Here is a 24,598-nt window from a genome sequence, read left to right as displayed (position 1 = left end):
AAGACGCTGAGCTTGTCGATCAGAAAAGTCGGCAGTTCGGCGGTTCGAATCCCTAGAATAGGTCTCCTGCGTGAGCAGGGGGTTGGACTAGATGACCTCCAAGGTCGCTTCCAACTCTGTTACTGCGGCAAGAAAGGTCGTAAAATGGGGCAAACCTCGCTTAACAACTCTCTCGCTTAGCAAGCTACATTTTGTGGTCGTACGTTGAGGACGACCTGAACCCCTGGAACGCCCATAACTCACTTTAGTCAGCAGGGGGCGCTCCTGACTCTCCAGTTCTAGCCGGCCTTCGGGCTTGGGGAGGTGGCGGCTTGCCTTGCCTTGCCTTTGCCTCGCCTCGGCTCAGCTTGGAATGGGCTGCGGACGGCCGAGGAGAGACTTCAGAGTTGGCAGCGGTGCATTGTGGGGGGGAGTGGCGAGGTAGGTGCCGCTGCCCGGGAGCGGCTCCTGACTGAGCGGCGGACGGTCGCAAGTTCTCCTGAACTTCGCTGGCCAGGTAGGTAGCGCTGGCGGGGAAGGAAGGAAGGAGGGAGGGAGCTGTAGGATGCGCCTTCGGGCACCCTCGAGGACCTTTTCTTAGGCTCGCATGTGTTCCGTACCTCCAGCGATCTTCATGCCTTCCTGCAACGCGGTTTCTCTGTTCTGCTCCCAGCTCCGAGCCGTTGCTGGAGTCTCAACTGGGGTGCAAAAAGAACCGGACAAAGAATACCCCGAAGCAGTCGCTCTGCTTCCCAGAGGCGACCCATTAGTTGGAAACCCCCCCCTCCACCTTCCCCTTGCTGCCTTCTTTAGCGATTCCTTCTCTTTCCAGCAACACTCCCTTTTCTCTTGAGCGCTCTCCAAGCATTCCGCCGCTCCACACCTTTTTCCACAGCTTTCCCTCCCTCCCTTCATTCAGCGCCCCTCTCTGCTCGCTCCAGACATTCTTTTCCCTTCATCTTTATTATCTGTTCTCATCGGAGTTTTGCTTCGCCCGCGTTACTCGCCCTATTCCTCCCCGTCTAGAACATTAAATTCCTTGGAAGGGCGCTTCTCAAAGTAGGCGAAGTTGAAAAGTGCCTGGGACGAAATTGCCAAATTTGGAGACTGGAAGAAGAGAAGGCAAATATTCTGCCTTTTGAAAGGAAAAAACAAAAACAAAAACTCGGATTTGGTGTGTTTCCCCCACCCGCATCTGTGTTAGGGACTGTTGTTTGGTGGGAATGTGCTTTGCAGTTTGTCTGCAATTGTTAACCTGAGCTGACTACAAAAACTACAGAACTGAGAACAGGTTTATAAAAATCATGTCCTATAAATGCCTGGGGAACATTCACCTTAATTGTGAATTTGTGAAATATCCTGTACAAGAAAGGATTACTGGTGGTGGTGTTTTTTTAAACTGAATATAGGAGGAGAGATTAATTTGCAAAAAGGATTCTTCCTAAGGATTTAAAAGTAGATTGAGTTATCCCCAAAGAAATGCAGACTGCATTTCCCATACGAGACCCACACTTCAGATATAAGGCATGAGGTCTACCTGATCCGTAGTTGGTGTTTTCAGGCCTGTTGAAACTTGTCAGCACTATGGCTAACATTAGCCACAGCAATCCTTCTTTTCCTCCCAACAAAACCAGAAGGAAAATAGGGAAAAAATAGGGGTGGGGGGAATGGTATTCTTGATAGAGTGGGAGAGAGAAGTGTGGGGGTGAATTCTTTGGCTTGGGCAAGTCCTCTTGCTGGACTTCCGGGATATATCAAATCTGCAACACCAGAAAGTCCAGCTTGGATACACAGTCAAGCTGGTCCTTCCACTTGCAGCACAGAGGGAGGATGCCAGGTGGCTGTGCCAGGGCGATTATAGTATCCCGTTGAAGAATGACAGTAGTTGACTGTACTTCAGTTTTGCTTGTAAAAAGCAAAAAAAAAAAAAAAGTTTGGCCACCACAACCCAGAACAGAGATAGCCTTTGGCGTTGAAAAGTCCCAATCATCATAAAGCTTCTTCACAGGGTGCATGAAGAAGTTGCATTCATCTCTACACTGAACGGACAATCCGGCTTTATAACTTTTTTTTTTAATGAAAAATAAATTATTTAAGATGCTGTCCCCTACCTGACCTTAAGCTTGATGACCCTGGTCCTGGAATCCAGGTCACAATTTGGCTTTCGCACCCTCTTCTGCACATTAGCTGTTTTACATGCAAACCTACTGTTATACTATGAAACATTATTTTTATATTAGATGTATGAAGTTGTCCAAAAACTTATCTTCTAGGTCTTTCTTTCCCTTGCCAAACCACACAAGCCTAAACATAAGGTATTTTTAAAAATACCAATCAAGGAGGGAGAATAGGTGAGCAATCTGGAAAAACTGCCACACCCATTTCACCATTTGCTGAATTTAGAGAAGTCCTGCTTCCATTTCCTCTTCTTTCTCCCCTCCTGCCACTCTGCTGGATTCACACATTGCCTTGACCCGGAAAGTCATTTGCTTGGCTTTGGCTTTAGTGCATGAGCCCAACTTCTCTGGTTGGTAAACTTTGGCTTATGTGGCTTAGTGCAGTAGTGTTAACGGTCCTAGCAAATTTGGGTTATTTATTTTATAGTACTTATAAACTACCCCCCCTCTCCCAAAACCAAAGGCAGCTGACAACACCAACCAAAGCAAAAGAAATGTAGTAATTAACTAAATCCAATCAATGCCAAAACCAACCATCCAGAGCAAAGCTAAAACCCAAGACAGGTGCCTGCAGTCATTCAGCTGGGATCAACCGGTTTAAGAAGTTTTAGTAAAGTGGGGGCTGTATATAGCTCTGGGGAAAAATGTCATAAAGTGGGGGCTATTAGAATGGGAACTGCTTGAGGCAGACTCAGGAGGGGTTGGGCTGTTGCTTAGAGGCAGCGTCTGTTCTGGGGCACTCAGGTGTAATATAGTTTGTGATGTTTTCTTAGGGTGAACAATTGTACATCTGCCTTGGGTGGGTGAGGTGGGTGTCTGCTATTGACCAGGAACAAGTCCCAAACAGACTCGGCTATATAATTACACAGCTATTACACTAACAGTGGTGTTTGTTGGTTGCTAGTCTTTCCAAAGAGGTGTGAAGGGGAAAGGGAAGGGGCAAAATGGCCATCTTGCTACCCTACCTTCCCTCCAAAAATTTTTGCCTAGTTAAGCAGGGGCCGATAGTGATGCCAAAGAAGTGTGGATTTCACATGATTCTAATTCCAAGCATTATTATTCTCTTTTTTCCCCCTCCTCCCCTCACCCAAGGCAATGGGTGAGGAATTAGTGCCTGTGCTTTCTATCTACCAGCAAAGCGGGCATGTCTACTCAAATTGCATAACAAACATAGTGACACCCTCCCCTCCCCCTTTTCTTTCTTGTTCTTTCCTCCCTCTTTCAGATTGCCCTGGGTCTGGGTGGCAGAGTTGAATTTCAGCCCCTGAAAGAGACTCTGATTTTAGGGGTTGCCCTTTGTCTGCTGATGCCAAATACACAGGCTCTTTCTCAGCAAGGAAGGATGTGTCTCAGTCCTAACTCTCAGTGCCAGGCACTTATTGGATACGCAGTTCTGGTGTTCAGCTGCTTTGTGGCTTCAAAACCCACTTGCTGCTGCATGTGAGGAATTATCAGAGGCCGCCCACCGTTTTTTGATGGTGTGGGCGTTAGTGACGTTGGGTGGTGGGTTGGGTTCGCCACTGTATCACCTGGTGCCAAGCAGAACAGCCTGTAGAAAGGCAGCAGCACCACCAAGCACCTTCCAGGTGAAGGGAAAACCTGCTTTCCCACTCAAGGAACAGGTGTGTGCCCAGTGCCTGCAGCTGTTGTAAGTAAGGGATGCCGGTTGACATGCTGGAGTGTGCGTGTATGGGGTATGTTTGTATGTGGAAGAGAACTAAAACGGGCAAAGCTCTCGAGGGCTCTTTGAGGGGAACTTTGTGTGCCTGTGAGCTCAGTGAAGCAATTGCCATGAGCCCTAAAATTTGATGTGTCTGGAGTCAGGAAACAGAACATTCTGTGACAGGTTACCAGCTTCTGCCCCAAACAGTGTTACCTTCCCATCTGCCTATATTTACTATTGTCTCTTTTTTTTTCCCCCTTAACATTCTGACTTGCTTCGACCTTCTTTCAATCCTTTGTGTATTTTCCTGCCCTCTTACCTTAGAAGGCACTAAAAAAACCTATATTCCTTTTCTCCTGCTGGGTTGTGTGTTTCTCTGCCTTTTGAGACAACATTCTTTCCTACGCATTCATGTGGGTGAGGATGAGCCTGGAGCGGAGCGTACATGGGTGCCTTGGTGTGTTGGGCTAAGAATGGGGGCTGCCTTTCTTTCCTACCCTTTTGGGTCAAAGCTCCGGGAGGCCTCGAGAATTAAGCTGACTAACCCTGAACTCCTTAAATCAGAATCTCTCAGCTTCTGGACTCTTATCACGGATGGCGCTATCTCTGCCCCCCTACTCTGAGGCAGACAAAGGGGGCATTCAGCAGCACGTAGATTGGCATAGCTCTCCCCATGCCTGCTTCCCGCTGTGGGGGCGGCTGTGCTGGGTGCCCGCCAAGGAACTGCAGCTTCTTGCTGACCTTGACACCTTTTCAAGCTTGCTCTCTTGCAAATGAGGGAGGCCTCAGTTGCCACCAGGGCAGATGTAGCACAGAATCTATGGGAAGTATCTGCAGTAGCAGGAAAGGCCATGTAACTCGGGCCACCCTAGATGAAGGAAGACCTTCCCAAATCCTCTTCCATACATAGGTTGACTCATGTTTGACTTCAAGCCCTTCCCCTCCTCTCTCCGGTAGAAATGTCCAGTCCATCTCCCTGTTTCAGCCAAATATCCCAGATTTTTCAGCTTCCTGAAGCCAGTGATAGAAGAATCATTTGGGTTGCTTGGAAATTGTTAAATGTGGAAGGGAAGACCATGTTTTTTTGTTTTTGTTTTTTTTAATTTGATTTATATGCCGCCCTTCTCCGGAGACTCAGGGCGGCTTACAATGCGCTAAGCAATAGCCTTCATCCTTTTGTATATTTATACAAAGTCAGCTTATTGCCCCCACAAACTGGGTCCTCAATTTACCTACCTTAGAAAGGATGGAAGGCTGAGTCAACCTTGAGCCTTGGCGAGATTCGAACCTGCAGTAATTGCAGGCAGCTGGTCTTAATAACAGGGTGCCTTAGACCACTGTACTACCAAGGCTCCTAATTTTGCTGGAGAGAGGCAGAGAAAAGGGCTGCTTCCAAGGATTAAGGGGGAAATCAGATCTGGAGTAGGTTGGATTGTTGGTGGCGTATGGTCAGACTCTCAAAGGCATGTTCAGTCAAGTCTAGAGCCTTTCACGTACCCACCAACCAATGATGGATTAATGCAATCGCCTTATGTGGCAGCATGTTGTTGGCATCAGGATAGGAATCAGCAAGGCTTTGATTCCCCAGGAACCAGTACACATTCATTTTGCACAAGCTCTATTGACAATCTGTCCAAGGAATTTTAAACACTGAGGAGGCCTAGAGCTTGAGACGTCTAGCATTACTATTTCTTTGCACCCATAGAAGCCAGAGAAATTTGGAAGTCAAATTCCAAATTGAGAGGATAAGGGTGTCCCCGTCTTCTGTGTGCAATGCTTTGGCCTGGCCTCATCTGGCTTAATCTTTTTGCTAATTGCAAAGTCTCTGGTCAATCTTGGGCTGCTGAATGAGGTTTTCTTCCACAGACTAAAAACCAAAGAACAAACTATCACCATCATTGCCAAAGTGAAAAAGGGTCTCTCAATGCTAGCAAATCAGGCATCTCTCTATTTGCCCCCTTCCAATTGATCAACAACTCCATACAAACAAATCACAAAGGATCCTTCTGTTTTCTGTTGAGGAGCTCAACTCAACCCCATGTCCTGACCTGTCCTCTTGCTGCTCCTCACAGTCTTCCACTCAGCTGATATCCCAGCAGGCAATAACTGCTTTCTTTCTCCGAATTCCAGCAAGGGTCTTCATTCTGTGCTTCCAGACGCTGCTTTTCCCCACCCCATTCCATTTTCTCTGGGTTGTCGGTGCCATGTATCGGAGCTGTGAGCGCTCTGTGTCAATGGGATAATGGACTCTTTAGCCCCGTGTGGCTCTGTGATGGCACAGTCAAGATAGGAACAGTGGAGACTTTGATCGGGGAGGGTTATCACAGCAGCCATTGATGCAGTCTTGAAGCACCATGGCAAACTCCCTTTCCATGTCGCTGGCACTCTGTCTTATCTCGTTCCTCCTCCAGTGGGGATGCCTGTGGAGTCCTGCTGCTTGACCCTACCATGTGGGAGCTGAAATGTCTCCAGCACAGCCGGTTGGTAAGCACTGGAAGGGTATGGATGTGAAATGGTCTAGAGGGGAGATTTAAGAGGGTGATTGGGAGTGCTCTGGGGTGTAGAAATCCCTGGGTTCTATCTCTGGGACTAGTATGGGTGTATGCGGGTTGGATAGGTACATGGTGGCTCAATGGGTAAGATGCTGAGCTTGTCAATCAAAAGGTCGGCAGTTCAGCAGTTCGAATCCCTACTGCCACGTAACGGGGTGAGCTCCCGTTACTTGTCCCAGCTTCTGCCAACCTAGCAGTTCGAAAGCACGTAAAAAAATGCAAGTAGAAAAATAGGGACCACCTTTGGTGGGAAGGTAACAGTGTTCCGTGCGCCTTTGCCATTTAGTCATACCAGCCTCATGACCATGGAGACGTCTTCGGACAGCGCTGGCTCTTTGGCTTTGAAACGGAGATGAGCACCGCTCCCTAGAGTTGGGAACGACTAGCAAATATGTGCGAGGGGAACCTTTACCTTTACCTTTTATGCAGGTTGTAAATTGAAGTTGACTCTGAAAAATGCCATTTATGATGGATGATTTTTTTTTCCTTCTGGGTCATTACTTGAAAGTAATCACTACCTGTAGTAATGCTTTGACTCAGGTGGTTCTGCTATGCAAACCCAAATATATTTGAATATTTGGAACAAGACTCCTGAATTCTTCACGGATGGATGGATGGATGGAGATGGATGGATGGATAGATAAATAGATACATGGATAGATACATGGATAGTTGTGTGTGTTTGTGTGTGTGCATGTAGAGCTTCCTTTGTCTCTAGCAGCTCCACCCCTGTGCCATTGTCTTCTGTGAGTGCCTCTCAAGCTTTCTCCTGGGATTTTGGAATGTTGCTACATTTATTCTCTTTGCTTCCTTCCAGCTGTTGCCAGGAGGGAAGGGGTGAGAGAAGAGTTACTATAAACTCCAGTAGTCCCTTGCTTCCTGCCCACCCCCACCCCCCTGCAGTGGGGGAAGATGAAACAGGAGAGAGAGAAAGAGAGACAGATGGCTTGATTTCCAGCCCAGATGTTGAATAAGTGGGCCCTCTTCCTTTCCATGCTTTAGTAGGCAGATGGCTCCATTTTCTGGGTAATTCAAAAGGGCAATAAGAGTATGTGTAAAGTAAGGCTGGGAATTCCACTACTGGAGCGAAGAGGGAGGAAAACAAATCACTCTCCCATTTGTGTGTTTAGACTACAGCCTGGAACAGAGGAATAATCAGAGTAGAGTCAGTGGGGAGAGGCTCCCCATCAAATGCTCCCTTCTTGACAGCATCCCTCTGTCTGGTTTGCAAAAAAAAAAAACAGGGAGACTTGGTCTGAAGTACTGTCTTTTTTGCGTGTTCCCATATTGGTGTTTCCATATTGCCACTTCGTATTGTGACTGCCTTCGTGACAAAGCTTGCCTTGCCTATCCTGGCCCCAGCTGAGGTTGTGGAACATCTGGGATTAGATTTAGTTTCCAGGGTTTTGTTTTTTTTTAATCTCCCCACCCCACTCCCATTGATTTGCCTCTGGAGGCCCTTTGTCTACAAAGAAATAAGAGACAGCAAATGTTTAACTCCAATTATCACGTGCAGCAGAAGCAATCAAAGTAGAAGCTGAGGTATTCCCTGTTACTTGTTTTTCCCCTCAGTGGCTCCTCTCTGCGTCCTTCTTTGTGGCTGTGCTATGAACTCACTGAAGGAGGGAGAGCGAGGGACTCTTAATCACCTTCCCCACTGCTAGATCCCAATTGGAATCTGAAGGGTTGGGTGGGAAGTCCCATCCCTTGCTCTCCTCCCTCTCGTTTCAGCACCTCAGTCCACCCCACTCCATGCGGACGGTGCTTAGCTAACAGGGTGAAGCTTTTGGTTTCTGGTGACAAAAAGCTTGAGGAAGGGGTGAGGGAAGGTGAGAACAGAGAATGGTGGAAAGAAAGGCAGGATCTGGGGCCTGGATGATGCAAAAGCCTTGTAGTATTTGGCCTCCACTAGTAAAATAACCAGATTATAGATTGCTGTAGCAGGGAGCAGCTGAGTTTTTCCTTGGGAAGGTGAGGCATATGAACGGCGTGTCCTTGCTTCTTCTGCTTCTCCTCTTTCTGCTCCTGCTGCTGTTTCTTCTTCTTGACATTGAATTGGGATTGAATTTATGCCTTTACCTGATGGTTAGTTTTAGCAGCAATGTTGTGTAGCAGGGATACAGTATTGATTTTCTAGCTGCTCCGAATGTAGTTTGCCCTAATGCATATGCTACACAATTACTCGTCTTTACAGCAACTTCATCCGGCCCAAAGCTCCCCAAGTTCCCAACGCCTACCTACTAACAGTAATCAGAATCCCAGTTCCCCTTGCAAGTATTTAGCTGACCGAGTGGAAAGAAAACTTCCTTTGTCTCTTTGAAATGTCATCAAATTGGCAGGGTGTCTCTTCGGCACAAGTTAATCTGGTTTTACCAGCCTGTTAGGGGAGGAAGGACGGGGTTGTCCACACGGACTGTTTAGAGAATTTTTGTCAGCAGGATTTCACCGCCCAGCGAGTGAGGCGCTACATGCAAAATCCTGATCTGTGATAGCTTTTGGCACACAGTACAGACCCTACTCAGGAAGGGGGGGGGGGAAAGCTGGAGGAGGCATTATTCCTGAGGCAAAAAAAAAAAAAAAAGGATCCGCTTGGGATTAACTTCAGTCTGTCTAGTCTGGTGATTCCCGAGTGACATGCTGAGCCACAATTAAATACGGTTGGAAGATTGGCGAGTTGCAAGATGCAGACGCACTTAAAAATGACAAAGGCATCCTCAGGGTTAGCAAGGGGAGTCAGAATGACACAAGGAGTGTTGTGGTGTCTTGGGGCAAGCCCTGTTCTTCCTCTGTGTGCATCACGCACATGCTCCCAAAGGGCGGAGTTTATGGTGTGACGTTGCAGTGCTGCTTTTGTCAGTGAAGGAGACTCCCCTGAAAGGGGCCTGCAGTTTCTGCGATCAAATGAGATTGACTGTTGGGTCTCTGCTAGATTTTCTGGAACAGGCTCATTCCACCCTCATTTCTAAATTAGGATGGTCCGTTATGTGGGTAGGACAGGCTTACAACTTAATCATCTCCACACTGAGAAGGCTGCTGGTTGTGTGCCTGTGTGAGTCAATGCTTGAATATACCTCAGCAAATAAGAAAATTGTTTTAATAACAACACAGGAACACAACAGAGAAAGAAATCCACTTCTATGCGATGAGTAATGTTTATCACAGTAGAGTGGGAATAGAGCATATGACTAGATTACCACAACACACTAGAGTTTGATTATTAAAGTAATCAATGTTCTAAGTTTGGACTACATACAACCATAAACCAACTAATCTAGCTAAAGAATAACCAAGTTAACTGACTTGGTTGAACTTGAGCAAACACAGCTGGACTTGAACTATTTAATTTTAAAATAAGCGATTGGAGTGCAGCAAAAGTGTCCACGGGTTCAGCAACTGGTTTATGTTGTTAATTTTGGTCTCTGAATATTGAATCCGGATCTTGAAAGTGTAGATGGCTTGTACTTGGAGATTTCTTTCTCCCCTTTCATGAGTCTGGTACATAATGGTTGCACCCCGAGCTGGTTGCACAGATGTGATAGATTAGTTGAGGACATGCAAACTGCTTTGATTTATTAAAGGTTTCTCAGTCAGCCTTTCCCCTTTTCTGATTTTTTAAAATGCCCATTTGGTGGCCGATTTGATAGTTGTGGTGAGAGAGAGAGAAAAATGAATCATAGCCTGTAGTACTTTGGACCTCTATGACCAAGTATAAAACTATTTATTCACTCGTGAATCTGCTACTGTGCCTTTTTGCCTTTTTGCTGCAGATGGAGCTTTTTAGGTGGCCAGTAGCTTTTGGTAATCAGACTGAAGTGTTTTGGAGCATATGCATTTGGAATGAACCTGGACCAGTTACCTGTAGAGATGAGAGGAGGAATAGTGGCACCATGTGGGCATCCTTTGTGTCTTCCTACTTCTTGGAAGCCAAGCTCTCGTAGGATCTGTGAATGAATGCTTTGGGAAAGTGCCAGTGGTCCTCCGGGGTCAGATTAGAACTGTCCTGATCTCTTTGGACCTACTGGCTGTAGATTATGGGAACTGAAATGGAATACAACTGAAGCACCCAAGGATTGGGAAGGCTGGCTCAGGATGTTTGTGTTAATTGTTGCTCATTCCTTTTCTCCTTCTATCTAGGATTTGGCCATGGTCCTAGGCCGACTGTTGCTGCCCCTAATGGTTACACTGATGCTCCTGCTGCCCTTGTACCCAGCTGCTCAACCCTCTTCCTATCCATTATTCGTGGTTCCCAATGGTACATTCAATCATTTGGCTCAAGCCCAGAGCACAGGGGGACTGTATGTGGGGGCCGTCAATGCCTTGTATCAGCTGGACTCCGAGCTGAGGCTTCTAGGACATGCCCGCACAGGGCCAAACCAAGACAGTCCCGAGTGTCTCCCTTTCCGTGATGTTCGTGAGTGTCCGCAGGCCCAACTGATGGACAACTCCAACAAGCTCCTCTTACCGAATGAGCGTGCTGGTGAGCTAGTGGTGTGTGGGCAGCTGTTCCAGGGAGTATGTGAGAAGCGAGCTCTGACGGATATCACCAAAGTGTTGTACCATCCTGAGGATCCAGGAGACAACCAGTTTGTGGCAGCCAATGAGCCAAAGGTTTCAACAGTTGGTTTGGTGGGGGAACACAATGGCCGGGACTTGCTCTTTGTGGGTCGCGGACTGACTGCAAAGCTCTCTGGAGGGATCCCGCCATTTACCATCCGCCAGTTGGAAGGACCACAGGCCTTCTCCAATGAAGGAATGGGGAAACTGGTTGTGGGTGATTTCTCAGACTACAACAACAGCTACGTCGGTGCCTTTGCTTCTGATGGCTATGTCTACTTCTTGTTCTTTCGGCGTGGAGCAAAGGCACAGATGGAATATCGTACCTACCTCTCCCGGACCTGCGTAGATGACACCAACCTCTATTCCTACGTGGAGCTGCCTCTCGAATGCCAACATAGTCAAGGGCAAGCTTACAACCTGGCTCAGGCTATGCATCTAGCACCTGGTTTTGCTGGAAAAGACAAAACCCTCTTTGTTGTTTTAGCTGCTGGGCAGGGCTCCACTGCAGTTCCAACTGGGCGGACTGCACTGTGTTCCTACAGCTTGAATGCAATTAATGCAGCAATGGAGAAGACGCGACAGCTGTGCTACACCACATCTGGAATAGGTGACAACAATGAAGAGGAGGCTGCCATTGAATACGGAGTGACCTCTCGTTGCAGCTCTTTATCCAAAGTGAGTGACAGGACAAGAATAACTCTACTGTTTAGGGGTAGAACAGTGTTTCTCAACCTTGGCCGCTGGACGATGTGTGGACTTCAACTCCCAGAATTCCCCAGCCAGCTGGCTGGGGAATTCTGGGAGTTGAAGTCCACACATCGTCCAGCGGCCAAGGTTGAGAAACACTGGGGTAGAGGATCAGTTGCTCCACCCCAAGGTGGCTGTCTTCCAACCTTTTCGTTTTTCATGTTATTCATTTCCAGGAGTCCCCAGAGATTTACCCCTGTGGGGATGAACACACGCCTAGCCCCATTGCCAGCCGGAAGCCATTGGTGGCTGAGGCACTCCTGACTACTGTGCCAAGATTGACAGCTGTGGCTGCCATGGTAGAAACAGGCCATACCATTGCCTTCCTGGGAGATGGTGTTGGGCAGCTGCATAAGGTGGGTGCAATAATGGTAATTTCAGCTATGTTCTTCCTTATCCAGCCTGGTTCCTCCAGATCTATGGGAAAATAATTTTCATGGTTTGTCCAATATATCTGAAGGACGAAGGATAAGGAAGGCTATTAAAATTTAGGAGGAGGTGATGTTGGAGTAGAGAAGCTGGAGCAGTGGGAGTTGCATCTCCACTTCCAATTCATTCACTGGCAAATCACTGTTTCCAGAAGTGGAGGATACTACAGAGTGGTTCGGTTTTTGGGACAAGGCGCTTACCAAATATTTAAAAGCTATGTATGAATTTTTATTCTCTTTTAATTCTTGCAGTAGGTGCCATGTCATGCATGGTAAGGTAATATATACAGCTGTTTTTTTCTGAGCTGGTGCCCTCCAGATGTGTTAGATTACAATTTCCGTCATTCCAGCCAATATTGGACTGAAAGGCACCAGTGTCAAGAAGAGGGGATGAAAATTTATTCCCAGATAGGACTTCATTTCGCTAGCTTGGGTTCCTAACGTTGTTGGCCAGATTGTTGCAGAAATAGCTTTTGACTCATGTTCTTATTTATTCCAAACCATTCTGGCTTTCAAGCACCAATACACATTGGTGTATTTCTTAGACTGGCAAATGTGTGTAAATAATTATTTAGTATAAATAATTATTCTACTAAATCTACTAGGGTGCAGTTGCTAAGTTTCATAATTCAGGATTAGTCACGTGATCATCATACAGAGTTGTTTCTCTCTACCTTCTTCAAGTAACAAGAAGTATGGAATGAATATGACTGTAGATGAGGGGTTTTAAAATGGAGAATTCCATGTTTGTGATATTTTAAAGTCAGATGGAGGCACATTAGGAAATCCAATATATCAAGGACAAGATGCAGCATCCTTCAGGGTTTCTTTGGTTCTTCCCATTGGTTAGAGAAGTAAACCTGTAGTGCTTAACTAAATCCACACAGACAACAAATTCAATTACAACGCCTTTGCTGCCTGCAGAATTCAGCTTTTCTGAATGAGAAATGAGGCTTATTTTGAAACAAAGCTGAACTTTCCGTTTTAGGTATCACAAGGATTGCTTGGTCAGGAATGTTTTCCCTCCCTCTGTGACTCAACTTTCTGTAAATTAATGACCAATAACGTCTTCTACATGCAAGGTTGATTTGGCTCAGCCGCTTGTGGAGCAAGATTTGGCCTGATTCGTTTTAATTGTATGTTTCAAAATATTTTAAATTGCAAGTTTCATGTGTGCTGTGCCAGCACTTTATTTGAAGGCAGACAGTCTCTCCTTTTCAAACTGGGCCTGAAATTTATGACTGAGCTGCAATTAAGACTATTGTGCTGCTATGTTAGCAAGGTGGTTTACATTTGTAGTACTTGCACTGAGATGTACTCCCTTCTACCAGCATTAACATCATCCATCTATTTGTGGAGTGCAACTATGCTGTACTTGCAAAGCATGCTGGGAGCCACACTCCCAAAAGTTTGGATAGAGTCAGAACAAAGAAGTGTACGGAGAGAACCCTAGAGAAATGGATAAATCTGATTTGCTCCCGTGTATGTGATACTTTTCCCTTTCATTTTTTTTTTATTTAATATTTTGTCAGCAATTTTAGAGAAGCTCTGTAGTTAGGGATTAGGGTGTATAAATTGTGTACACTGCAGCAAGTCATGTTTTATAATAACAACAGCTAAAGTTATTTATCTACCATTCATTAATGATACTGCTGATTTCTGAAAGGGTAATCCTAATACTAATTTTCAGTTCTACTCTTTTGCTCAGAATAAATGATTAAGTTCAGGATTCTTTATTTTAAATTGATTTTTTTTATTTTATATACATTAATTCTAACTTTTAGGAAAACGTAATAGACCCAAATTGGAGAGATTTTGCATAAAACTTGCAAATATTATCTAACCAGCCCTGGAAATGGATATCCCTCAAAGCCTTTCCTTTTCCTCCCCCTTAAAGTGACCTGGATCTTTGCTTCCATGGCCTTCTCATGTAGGGATTCTTTCTCTAGGAAAAGGAAGGTCCTTCATGTATGTGATCTTGTGCTTTGTACTCATGGCAAATGAGTGCCAGAGGTATTTCCTGCTGCCCCACTTATTTTTCCTTTTTTTCAAGTTGAATACCTCATAATTTTGCACAGCAGGGACAAATCCTTGTTTTTCTAAGAATGATCTTTGCCAAGCCTTTGCTCATCCAGAGTTGTTTATCTGGTGTGGCTCCTGGCTTGAAGTGGGAGTTACTCTAGTCTTACTAGAAGTGGATACCCACGCAACTTTATCTTTTTTTTTTTTTAATAATACTTTATTGATTTTTTAAAAAGTTTTTTAAAAAGAAAACATCAAATCTCAGTTAACATCTGAGGTGTCGTGCAGTTACATATTTACATTATATACATATCAAGTATCTTCAAATCTATCATTATTAGAAATAGACATATCCTTATAGTCTTGTTCTATTATTCCACCATTTGTACCACCTTTCCCATACTGCCTTAAATTTTAAATTCTCATCATCTTTAAGAACACTGGTTAATTTTGCCATTTCTGCGCATTCTAGGATTTTATTTATTATTGTCATCTCTGGAGGGGTTTGTTTATCCTTCCAGTATTTTGCAAAGGTTAATCTGGCCGCTGTTATAACATGTATAATTAATTGTATCTTGTCCTTAGAGAGTCCGTCTCCCATCATTCCTAATAAAAAGATTTCGGGGGAAAGTTTTATATCTTCTTCCACTATTTCTCGTAGCCAAATTCGTATTTTTGTCCAAAACTTTTTTGTCTCCGGGCAGGACCACCACATATGAAAGAAGGTGCCGACCTCCTTTCCACACTTCCAACAAATTGCTGAGGCACTGGGAAATATTTTTGCTAGTCTAGCTGGGGCTAGATACCATCTGTGAAATATTTTATAGTGGTTCTCCCTATAAATTGCTGATTTAGTAAGATTATAATTTCTATTCCAAGCCTTCTCCCAGTCATTGAAATTTAGTCTGTAGCCAATATTTTTTTCCCAAATGCTTAGTTGATTCCTAGTTATTCCTTCTGCTCTGTCCTCGCCTAATAAGAGGTTGTAAAATCTCGCTAGCATTTTCTTTTCAATCCCCAACATAATTTTATCTAAATTGTTGTACTTCGTCTCTATACCAAATTGATCCCTATCTTTTTGGTATCTAGAGCTTATCTGCAGGTACTCTGGTTTCTCTTCAGATCGTATAAATCTTTCGCCTTTTACCACGCAACTTTATCAAAAAGTCCCTGACCACTCAACCCAATACTGCACCAACCAACCAACCAACACAAACCCTAAAAAGAATTACACTGCCATACATCAAGAGTATCTCAGAAACCACAAATAGATTACTACAACCACATGGAATCAGCTAGCACATAAGCCAACTAAAGCCCTTCAAAACATCCTAAACAAATCAAACGACCCAGCAACCCCAGAAGAAAAAACAGGAGTCATCTACAATATAATGTAAGAACAGTAACAACCACTACCGGTATATAGGACAAACAGGCAGAAGACTGGCAGGACGCATCCACGAACACCAACAGGCAGTCAAAAGACATGACGAAAATTCTTTAATTTCACAACATATAGACAGATTTAACCATAGTTTCAATTGGGAAGATGTGTCAATCCTAGACCAGGCCAAGTCCAAAGATGCCAAGGAATTTCTAGAAGGCTGGCACTCTGATAAATCAGCCATCAATAGACACATAGACATTAGCAACATCTATAGACTATGCACGGGACGCGATGGCAAAGTGGCTAAGACGCTGAGCTTGTTGATCGAGAGGTCGGCAGTTCAGCAGTTCGAATCCCTAGTTCCGTGTAACAGGGTGAGCTCCCATTACTTGTCCCAGCTTCTGCCAACCTAGCAGTTCAAAAGCACATAAAAAATGCAAGTAGAAAAATAGGGACCACCTTTGGTGGGAAGGTAACAGCATTCCGTGCGCCTTCGGCGTTTAGTCATGCCAGCCACATGACCATGGAGACGTCTTCGGACAGTGCTGGCTCTTCAGCTTTGAAACGGAGATGAGCACCTCCCCCTAGAGTCAGGAATGATTAGCACATATGTGCGAGGAGAATCTTATAGACTATGCAAAAGATAGTCAACCAGCCCAAAAGAGGAAAAGACCCCAGCACTGCTCCACCAGTAATCAGCACTCAGATCAGCATAGATTAACTCCAAGGTTAACTTTAGACCAACAATCAGGTAAACAATACCCCAATCAAGAAACTGCCAAAGAGTCATCAGTAAACAGCACAACCAAAGAATCTCTTAAAACTTCTCCCACCCACACAGACAGGCAAGACACCAGAATATAAACTGACAGCAAACCCCACTCCTTACTAGCACCGATTATGTTCCCTAGTTAGGGTAATGAAACGTCTTCAAGAAAACAAGCTAGCTCAGAGAGCACCAAGGACCCCTCATTTCAACCCTGAGCTACAAATATTCTCCTTTATTAGTACTCTTGTTGTTCTGGAGGTCCTTAGTGTTTCCTATAGCTTAGGCTCTCAAGAAGTCAGCATAAGGCAGCCTTCTTTCATATTAGGAAAGATTCATGTGATTATAATTCTTCTTCCAAAGAGAGTGCAGATTCTCCTTTTGGCCACTCAGACATTATGGGAGCCACTTCTTTAACATTCTTTTGAACTACTGATACCTCTGACTTGGGTTGATTTTCCTGGTATCTCTGTTTATCTCTGTTGTTATTTCTGATTGGAATGACCTATTGGGAAATCAGTGTTTTGCTCCGCGCTTACTCTGTTTCATTGGCTTGGGATACTGGGTCTGTGCATTCTTTTCCAATAATCTTCTTAAGCACTTCTCTTCTTTTGTTATTCAAACCACTGCAAAGCTGCTTTACTGGAAGGCTTCTCTGGAAGATTGACAGACTCTGGGGGGAAAAAAAGGTGTTTCAGCAATCAGCCAATTTAACACCAAAGCACATTTACTAAAGCCACAGAGCTGTCCCTGGCCCTCAAAGCTTGGGTGCAATCCTAAAAAGAAAACCCTCCAAACTGTAATTATTTAATGTTAATTGATCTAAATTGATCTACAGACCGAGGTGGCGCAGTGGTTAGGGTGCAGTACTGCCTCTACTTCAGCTGACTGCTAGTTCAGCAGATCAGTGGATCAAATCTCACCGGCTCAAGGTTGACTCAGCCTTCCATCCTTCCGAGGTGGGTAAAATGAGGATCCAGATTGTTGGGGGCAATATGCTATTTAGTATACTGCCTTTGGTGTAAGCCGCCCAGAGTCCTCAGAGAGTGGGCGACATAGAAATATTAATAATAATAATAATAATAATAATAATAATAATAATAATAATAAAATAAAAAATTGGGGGTCTGCAACAGATTTAACTCCTTAAATCTGCAAACTTGGCAACTTTAAGACTTGTAGACTTCAACTCCCAGGATTCCTCAGGAGGAATTCTGGGAGTTGACGTCCACAAGTCTTAAAGTTGCCAAGTTTGCAGACCCCAGATATAAATGAAACACATGTAATTTTGCTCTTGAATCTACCCATTTCTTATGGAATCTTGGCTTTTGAAAGCGCAGTGGGACCTTGGGAGTAGAAAAAGTTGTGCAGCCCTAATTGAGTTTGTCTTTGACAGAGAAGGAAGCCCACTGCTCCAGGCCTCCACATCATAGGCACACTGCTTTTCAACACTACCATTGGTATTAGCAAAAAGAAACATTCCTTGAACAGGCTGGGAATGCAATGAACTCTTTAAAAAAAAAATGTAGAGGTGATGCTCCAGCAACCTGAGAGCTGCCAGACATTTCATCCTTCCAGCCAATTCACAATCTACTATGTTTTTTAACCCAGACCTGGCAGGCTTCCTCCCCATGGGCCTGCCTCTTCTCACATTGTGGATTGCAGGAAAGCCCAGATTTGCTTATGAGGTGACATACCCCAAGGCCTTTTCCCCAGGCATCTGAACAAGAGTCGTTTTCTTCTCATGTTTGACCCTCAGAGCTGCCCCGAAGGTGGGTTAGATTGAGAGATAATGGCAGGCCCCAGGGGACCAAGATAGTGTCAAGGTGGTGAGAATTTTACATTTTTTTTCTCCACTTTTCTCAGCTGTCTGTCTGGGCAAGACTAATTTTGCCAGAAGTCTTAGCTCAATGGCACAGAGTTGGGCAGCGTCTCTAAATAAAAAATGGGAGGTAGAGCTTCAGGCCATCAAACTCATCTCTGCTGTATGCCCCTAAGCCCATGCCTTCATTCAAAAAGGGAACTGTATTTAGCTTGCAAAAATCTAAATAACGATTGGTGCCAAGGAAAGCTATAGCAGACTGGAAAGATTAGAGGAAGCAAGTGAGAGAAAGCTATCTTAGAAAGCTACCATTGCTCCTGAGCCAGGTGATAATCCAACAATACCATTATCAACCTCCCCAGAATTGAGATTGGCTATAATAATAGAAACTTTGAATTGTGCATAATCCTGTACCTCTTCTTCCTCCTTATTATTCAGTGAATTGGGGAAATGTCTGTTTGAGTTGTTTTCAAATGTTATCAGATTGTTCTGGACATAAAATGTTCTAGCCCCTTTTGCCCAAAACCTAAGTAATGGTTCCTGCATATTTCAAAGTTTATCTTCCTTACTCTCTTCAGGGAAAACTCCTCTACTGTTCTGTCTTGCAACAGGGAAGTTTCTCCCACCTACTTTCAACTATCATTGTGGAGTGGGGTCGGTATCTGAACTCTATTGCTATTGGAGTCCCATTTGAAAGGTTTATCTTGAACCCCCAGGGAGTTGTACTCATGCCTTCCTCTTAACTGACCACTTGCATAGAACTTTTGAAATGATTCTGAGAGCCCATGTTAGAGCAATTTTTATGTACCAAGAGGAGTATTGGTCCTGGACATACTGGTCTTGGTCTGTTCCAGACTTCCCCAACTTAGTTTTTTTTCCCTTGGATGGTTGGACTCTTGAGTTTGACTCTTGATGATGTTCTGATATTTTTTTCCAAGCTAATAGATTATTATTTCTATTGTCTATATTGCTATGCCTTGGTTTCTCATAGGCTCAATTCAGCTTTGTCTCCCCGTGTTCCTTTTTGGTCTACGTTCTTTCTTTCTTATATACTTTACGGCAGGGGTCTCCAATTGTGGCAACTTTAAGCCTGATGGACTTCAACTCCCAGAATTTTTTTTTATTTGATTTATATGCCACCCTTCTCTGGAGACTCAGGGCGGCTTACAATGCGTTAAGCAATAGCCTTCATATTTTTGTATATTTATACAAAGTCAGCTTATTGCCCCCACAGTCTGGGTCCTCATTTTACCTAGCTTAGAAGGGATGGAAGGCTGAGTCAACCTTGAGCCTGGTGAGATTTGAACTTGCAGAAATTGCAGGCAGCTGATGTTAATAACAGTGCTTTAGTCTGCCACGCCACCAGGGCTCTAATTCTGGGAGTTGAAGTCCGCCAGGCTTAAAGTTGCCAAGGTTGGAGACCCCTGCTCTATGGTGGTTCTTTCTTCTCAAGCTTGACTTTCAGGGAGAGGAGTGCTCCAATCAAATACCAGTTTGATTCTTTTCTGCCCTTCCTTTCATTTTAGCTTTTTGGGGGTAGAAAAAGAAGTAGTGAGAAAATACAGGAATCCTGTGAGTGGCAAGATAATGCCATATCTGAGTGAGGTGGAGGGATTGCACAATAAAAGTCTCATCTGGAATTACCCATGGCTACTTTTTTTAAAACCCTCCATTGTTTGACTGCTTATCTCAATTTGCTTTCTTTATTTGCTTTTTAAAACCCTTTCTGCCCTACATAAATTGAATTCCTCATTCCTCATCTTTCTTCTTCCCCTTGGTGCCTCTTTTTTTTGGAACTTACCCCCAACATGCATTTTTCACAAATACTTAATACCTGTGGAGGAGAAATGTGTCTTTTTCTGAATGCTTAATCTCTGCCTCCTTTCTTTACCTTATTTTTGGACATCCCTCCTCCCGGTAATTTTGCCTGTATTTTTTTTTATTGCAACCATACGAAAGGCTGTATCTATTTGAAACTGATTTGTTTTAAAGTGCCTAATTGTGAATAAATATTTTAAATAGAAAAATATTACTTCTCTAGGCTGGTTTTACCACTCTTATTTGTGATTTTGCAAAATAATGAATTCATATTCAGATATATATGAAAACCTGATTGCTTTCTTTAGGTACTAAGTCTGGGAAAGTTTTTTAAATGCTTAAGTATGTATTTTAATGCATAAGTATGCATATTTCTGGTTAGAGGCTGAACCAGAAATACCTAGATCCAATCTTGGTGTTGCTAAATCCCAAGATATTTCACCCTTCCTCCTACCTGTCCAGAGCATGGTATATATGAGGTTTATTTTTATCCTGTTTTATCCTTAAAGTTTGAAGTAGATTTATGCTGAGAAAGGATGGCTAAGCTGCTTATGTGTTATAAATAAATGTATTTGGGTTGGTTCTGGGTAAGCATGTTTAATTCAGCTAATTGTGGTTTTGTAAAAAGTGGTTCGGGGCTTAACATATTAAAGGCACCCAGGTTGATTCAGTAAATCACGTCTTAGCATAAAGAGATCTTCATGACTTAGATAGGAAGTGAACTGGTGGCTCTCTTAGGCTGAAACTACCAGAGTTAGTCCAGAATCTAGTATAGTAAAGCTTTTAACGGGGCTCACCTCAAAGTGAGCATGTATAGAGTTGAAGAATTAGTTAACTATTTATTTATTTATTTGTTTGTTTGTTTCTTTCTTTGTTTGTTTGTTTATTTGTTTGTTCAATTTATATGCCGCCTTTCTCCGAAGACTCAGGGCGGCTTCCTATTAACTTTGATTGTTAGCTTCCAAACGTAATAATGTTTTCTCTTTACTTGCAAAGGCTTGTTAAAATGTATGAGAGAAAACTATTGGGCACTTAAATATGACAGTGAAGCCTTTTTCAAATGAACTAATTTGGAAGAGGTATGCCTGTTATTCCCAATGTCCCCTATGTGGCTTTTGAGAATGAGGTTTGTTTTGTTTCTCAGATTTTTATCCTGCCTTTATTACTTTATAGGTAACTCAAGGTGTTGAACAAACATAATGCTCCTTCCTCCTTCAGTTTTCTCCATAACAACAATCTTGTGAAGTGGGTTGGGTTGAGTGTGAATGATTGGCCCAAAGTCACCCAGCTGGCTTTCATGCCTAAAGTGGGATTAGAACTCACCATTTCCTAGCCAGCATCTTAACCACTACATCATACTCTCTCTCTCTCTCTCTCCCTCCCTCTCTCTCTCTCTCTTCCTCTCCTCTCTCCCTCCCTCTCTCTCTTCCTCTCTCTCTCTCTCTCTCTCTCTCTGTGTGCAGTTACTTAAGAGATCACTCCTTTTAAACCCAGTAACATTACAGGATGAGAGAGTGCTTGAGGCATAAACATGCCTAGCCCCACAAACACACCAGTCTATGCACACAGCTCTTATCTGGCCAGGCTTTCCCACACAAAGGCCTACCTTGCATTGATGTGTTCCTCATTGCTGCTGCCGCCTTCCTGCCTGCTCATAAAGCACTTTGTAAATTTATGGCTGAGATTGCTGTCGATAGAAAACTGAGTGGGAAAGATTGCCAATGGCTACCCTAGCAGTTTTTTGCTTGGGAAAAAAAAATCCCTCAGAGTAATATCTCCCAGCACTGCATTTCAGAATAAGTGAAACTTTGATTTAACAGACCTCCCCACCCTCATTTAGAAAAGATTGGTTACAATGGACCCCTCCCCCTTCAAATAATGGCTAAATCTATTGCATCTAGAGTAGTTTAGAGAAGGCAAGTTAAATGATCTTAATTTTACGACCTTCATGAAAGATGTATACGATTTCTGTGATGATTTGCAATTGATGCCTATTATATCATTTACATCAATTATGTAAATTCAGGATATGACAGAACTTACATTATTTGCAGAATGACATCATGATACAGATGAGATAAATCACCAGAATAACATGCTTTCACATTTAACGGACATTTGGGAATAACAGACATACCTCCTCCCAATTAAAACAAGGCTTCATTTAATATTTAAATGCCCAGTACTTTTCTCTCATACATTTTAACATGTCTTTGCAAGTAAAAAGAAAATATTGTCATGTTTGATAGGCTTGGAAGCTAACAATCAAGGATAACTCTTCCTGGCAGACACCTTAAAGGCATGTTGGACACCAAATCCCATAAGTGTTGGCCAGAGATGGAGGTCCATCTATCCCAGGGATGGCTAACCTTTTTTTCCTTGGGTGCCAAAAGTGTGCGCATGTGTGTGAAAGTGCATGCACGTGTGCCCACACCCATAATGCAATGCCCCCTGCGCACTCCGCCCCCTGTGCATGCTCACACAACTTCCCTGCACTGCCCCGCCCCCCTGCGCATGTACATGAGACCCCCTGTACTATCCCACCCACCCCCCACGCATGCACACGCTCCCCCTGCACCCCATTTTGGGCCTAGCAGGCCTACCTTAAGCCTTTGGAGGTTGGAAATGGCCGGTAGGCCTGTTTTTCGCCCTCTCCAAGCTCCGGATGCTTTTCTGGAGCCTCCGGGAAGTCGAAAACAGCTTCCCCCTGCCCTCCGGAGGCCTTCCAGAGGCCGGAAATGGCATGTTTCCAGACTTCCGGGATGCCCATTTTTTGCTCTCCCAGAGCCTCTATGCAAGCCTAGGACTGGCCTAGGACAATGACTTGCGTGCCCGCAGAGATGGCTTCACATGCCACCTGTGGCACGTGTGCCATAGGTTCACCATCACGGGTCTACCCCATTTTAAGAAGACCTGTTGGACAATACTAGGCATGGAAGCAGGAAGTATATGAAATGAGCTAGAATAAACTACACCTAGCACCCTTTATAGGCTGAATAAAGCATAGAAACTATGAAACCACAGCCAGAAAAAGCATACCTTGACAAATTATTCTGTAGAACAGCAATCCCAAGACAAAAGCATGGAATGGAATTCTTACGTCACACCATGCTTTGCTGAACAAGCTACAAAGACTGTTTTCATATCTCAGTCTAAACCATAACCTATCATTTACAAATCACAATGGCTGGATTCATACAATCAACGAAACGCAGACCAAACAAACATATGATGTGAAACTAGCCTGTACGGGTAAAAAACAGAAATGCGATAACTCAGTAATGTAGCATTTATCTTACTTACAAACTCAGAATCAACAGCAGCCAGTTAAAAGGATCACAGTTAGAAGGGTTCACTGCCATCAATCAAAGGTGTCAGAATCTGGTTGATTGATCAGACTAGTGGTTTTATAGCTTCAGATGGCTGTGCATTCTAGATCCAAAGTAAATAATATAAATATTTTGAAGGACACCCATAAACCAAGCCAATACATCTAGTGGAGCAATACTTTTAGCAACCCACATAGATGGATTGTCTCCAGACCATCTGGCTCTCAATGGTGCATTCATTGTTGTCATAACTGAACCCATGCAGCAATTGCTGATCATCATCCTCTTTTTTTCCTTCAACTTTTCCCAATATTTTTATGGATTTCCCAAGAGCACTGTGTCTTTGCATCACATGTCCAAAATACAATTCTGTGTCCCTGATCATTTGTGTTTTGAGTGAAAATTCTGATTGAAGTGATCTATGAACCAACAGAAATTATTGAAATTGAAAATTATACAACATCAGCATTTATCAACTTCTTTTTTTTCCCCTAACCCTAGCCTTTCTGATGTTTAAGACTCTATTTCCAAGTTGTTTGTCACTAAAATTTGACCAGTGGTTTGCTAGTGAGATTTGATGGATAGGATGACAGGACTCTTGGAGATATACCAAAGCCTTGAAGTATATGAATAGACAGGACTTGAACTGCTTCACTTGTTTTCTTTTTTAATTTCTATGAGGGTGTCTTAACTTTCATTTTATATTCCTTTAAGGGCTGAGCTCTTTCAGGGAAATGTCTTGCACGTACAGAACTTTATTCCACCAAAGTATAAAATGAAAATGCTTCAAATTGCCCTGCTTGTGTTAATACACTGCTCAAAAAAATAAAGGGAACACAAGCAGAAGACATCCGAGATCTGAATGAATGAAATAGCCTTATTAAATACTTTGTTCTTTACATATAGTAGTTTATACACTGCTCAAACAACTAAAGGGAACACAAAGCTACTGTATGTAACAAACGAAGTATTTAATAAGGCTAGTTCATTCATTCAGATCTCGGATGGCTTCTGCTTGTGTTCCCTTTATTTTTTTGAGCAGTGTATAAGGTGTTATGAGATGCATTAGTGTCAGCAAGGCAAGGGGTCAAAAAAAAGTACTGATTGGGGGGCCACAGCTGTGCAATCAAAGCCCCTTCTCTTTTGCATGTGGGTTGACATCAGATGTACACAGACACAGAGGGAATGGGGGGGCGGGGGGCTTTGATTGTGTTGCCAAATGATTGTCTTTTTTTAAAAAACTCTACTCTGCAAAGCTAGTTTATAACCCAAAAACTGGATCTTAGGTGTCAACCAAATATTTCTCTTCACAACTAACAAAACAAACAAGAAACAGGAAAAGGTTGCATGT

At 43.6% G+C, this 24,598-nt stretch overlaps 1 protein-coding gene across 1 annotated transcript in view; it reads left to right on the top strand.

Moving 5' to 3' along the window:
* Positions 1-3,631: 3,631 nt before the first annotated feature.
* PLXNB3 (plexin B3) overlaps positions 3,632-24,598 on the top strand; it is a 61,718-nt gene continuing 40,751 nt past the window's right edge. Inside the window, exons 1-4 of the mRNA XM_070938127.1 lie at positions 3,632-3,804; positions 6,231-6,303; positions 10,506-11,603; positions 11,852-12,031. Of these exons, the coding sequence (XP_070794228.1) occupies positions 3,632-3,804; positions 6,231-6,303; positions 10,506-11,603; positions 11,852-12,031 (1,524 nt within the window). The remainder of the gene's footprint in view (positions 3,805-6,230; positions 6,304-10,505; positions 11,604-11,851; positions 12,032-24,598) is intronic.

This window comes from Pituophis catenifer, unplaced genomic scaffold (genome assembly GCF_029215685.1).
Source record: "Pituophis catenifer annectens isolate HBS135680 unplaced genomic scaffold, rPitCat1.0.hap2 SCAF_2, whole genome shotgun sequence".
Taxonomy (NCBI): Eukaryota; Metazoa; Chordata; class Lepidosauria; order Squamata; family Colubridae; genus Pituophis; species Pituophis catenifer.
The sequence above is the reverse complement of the archived record's forward strand: the minus strand, read 5'-3'. Positions and strand labels throughout refer to the sequence as shown.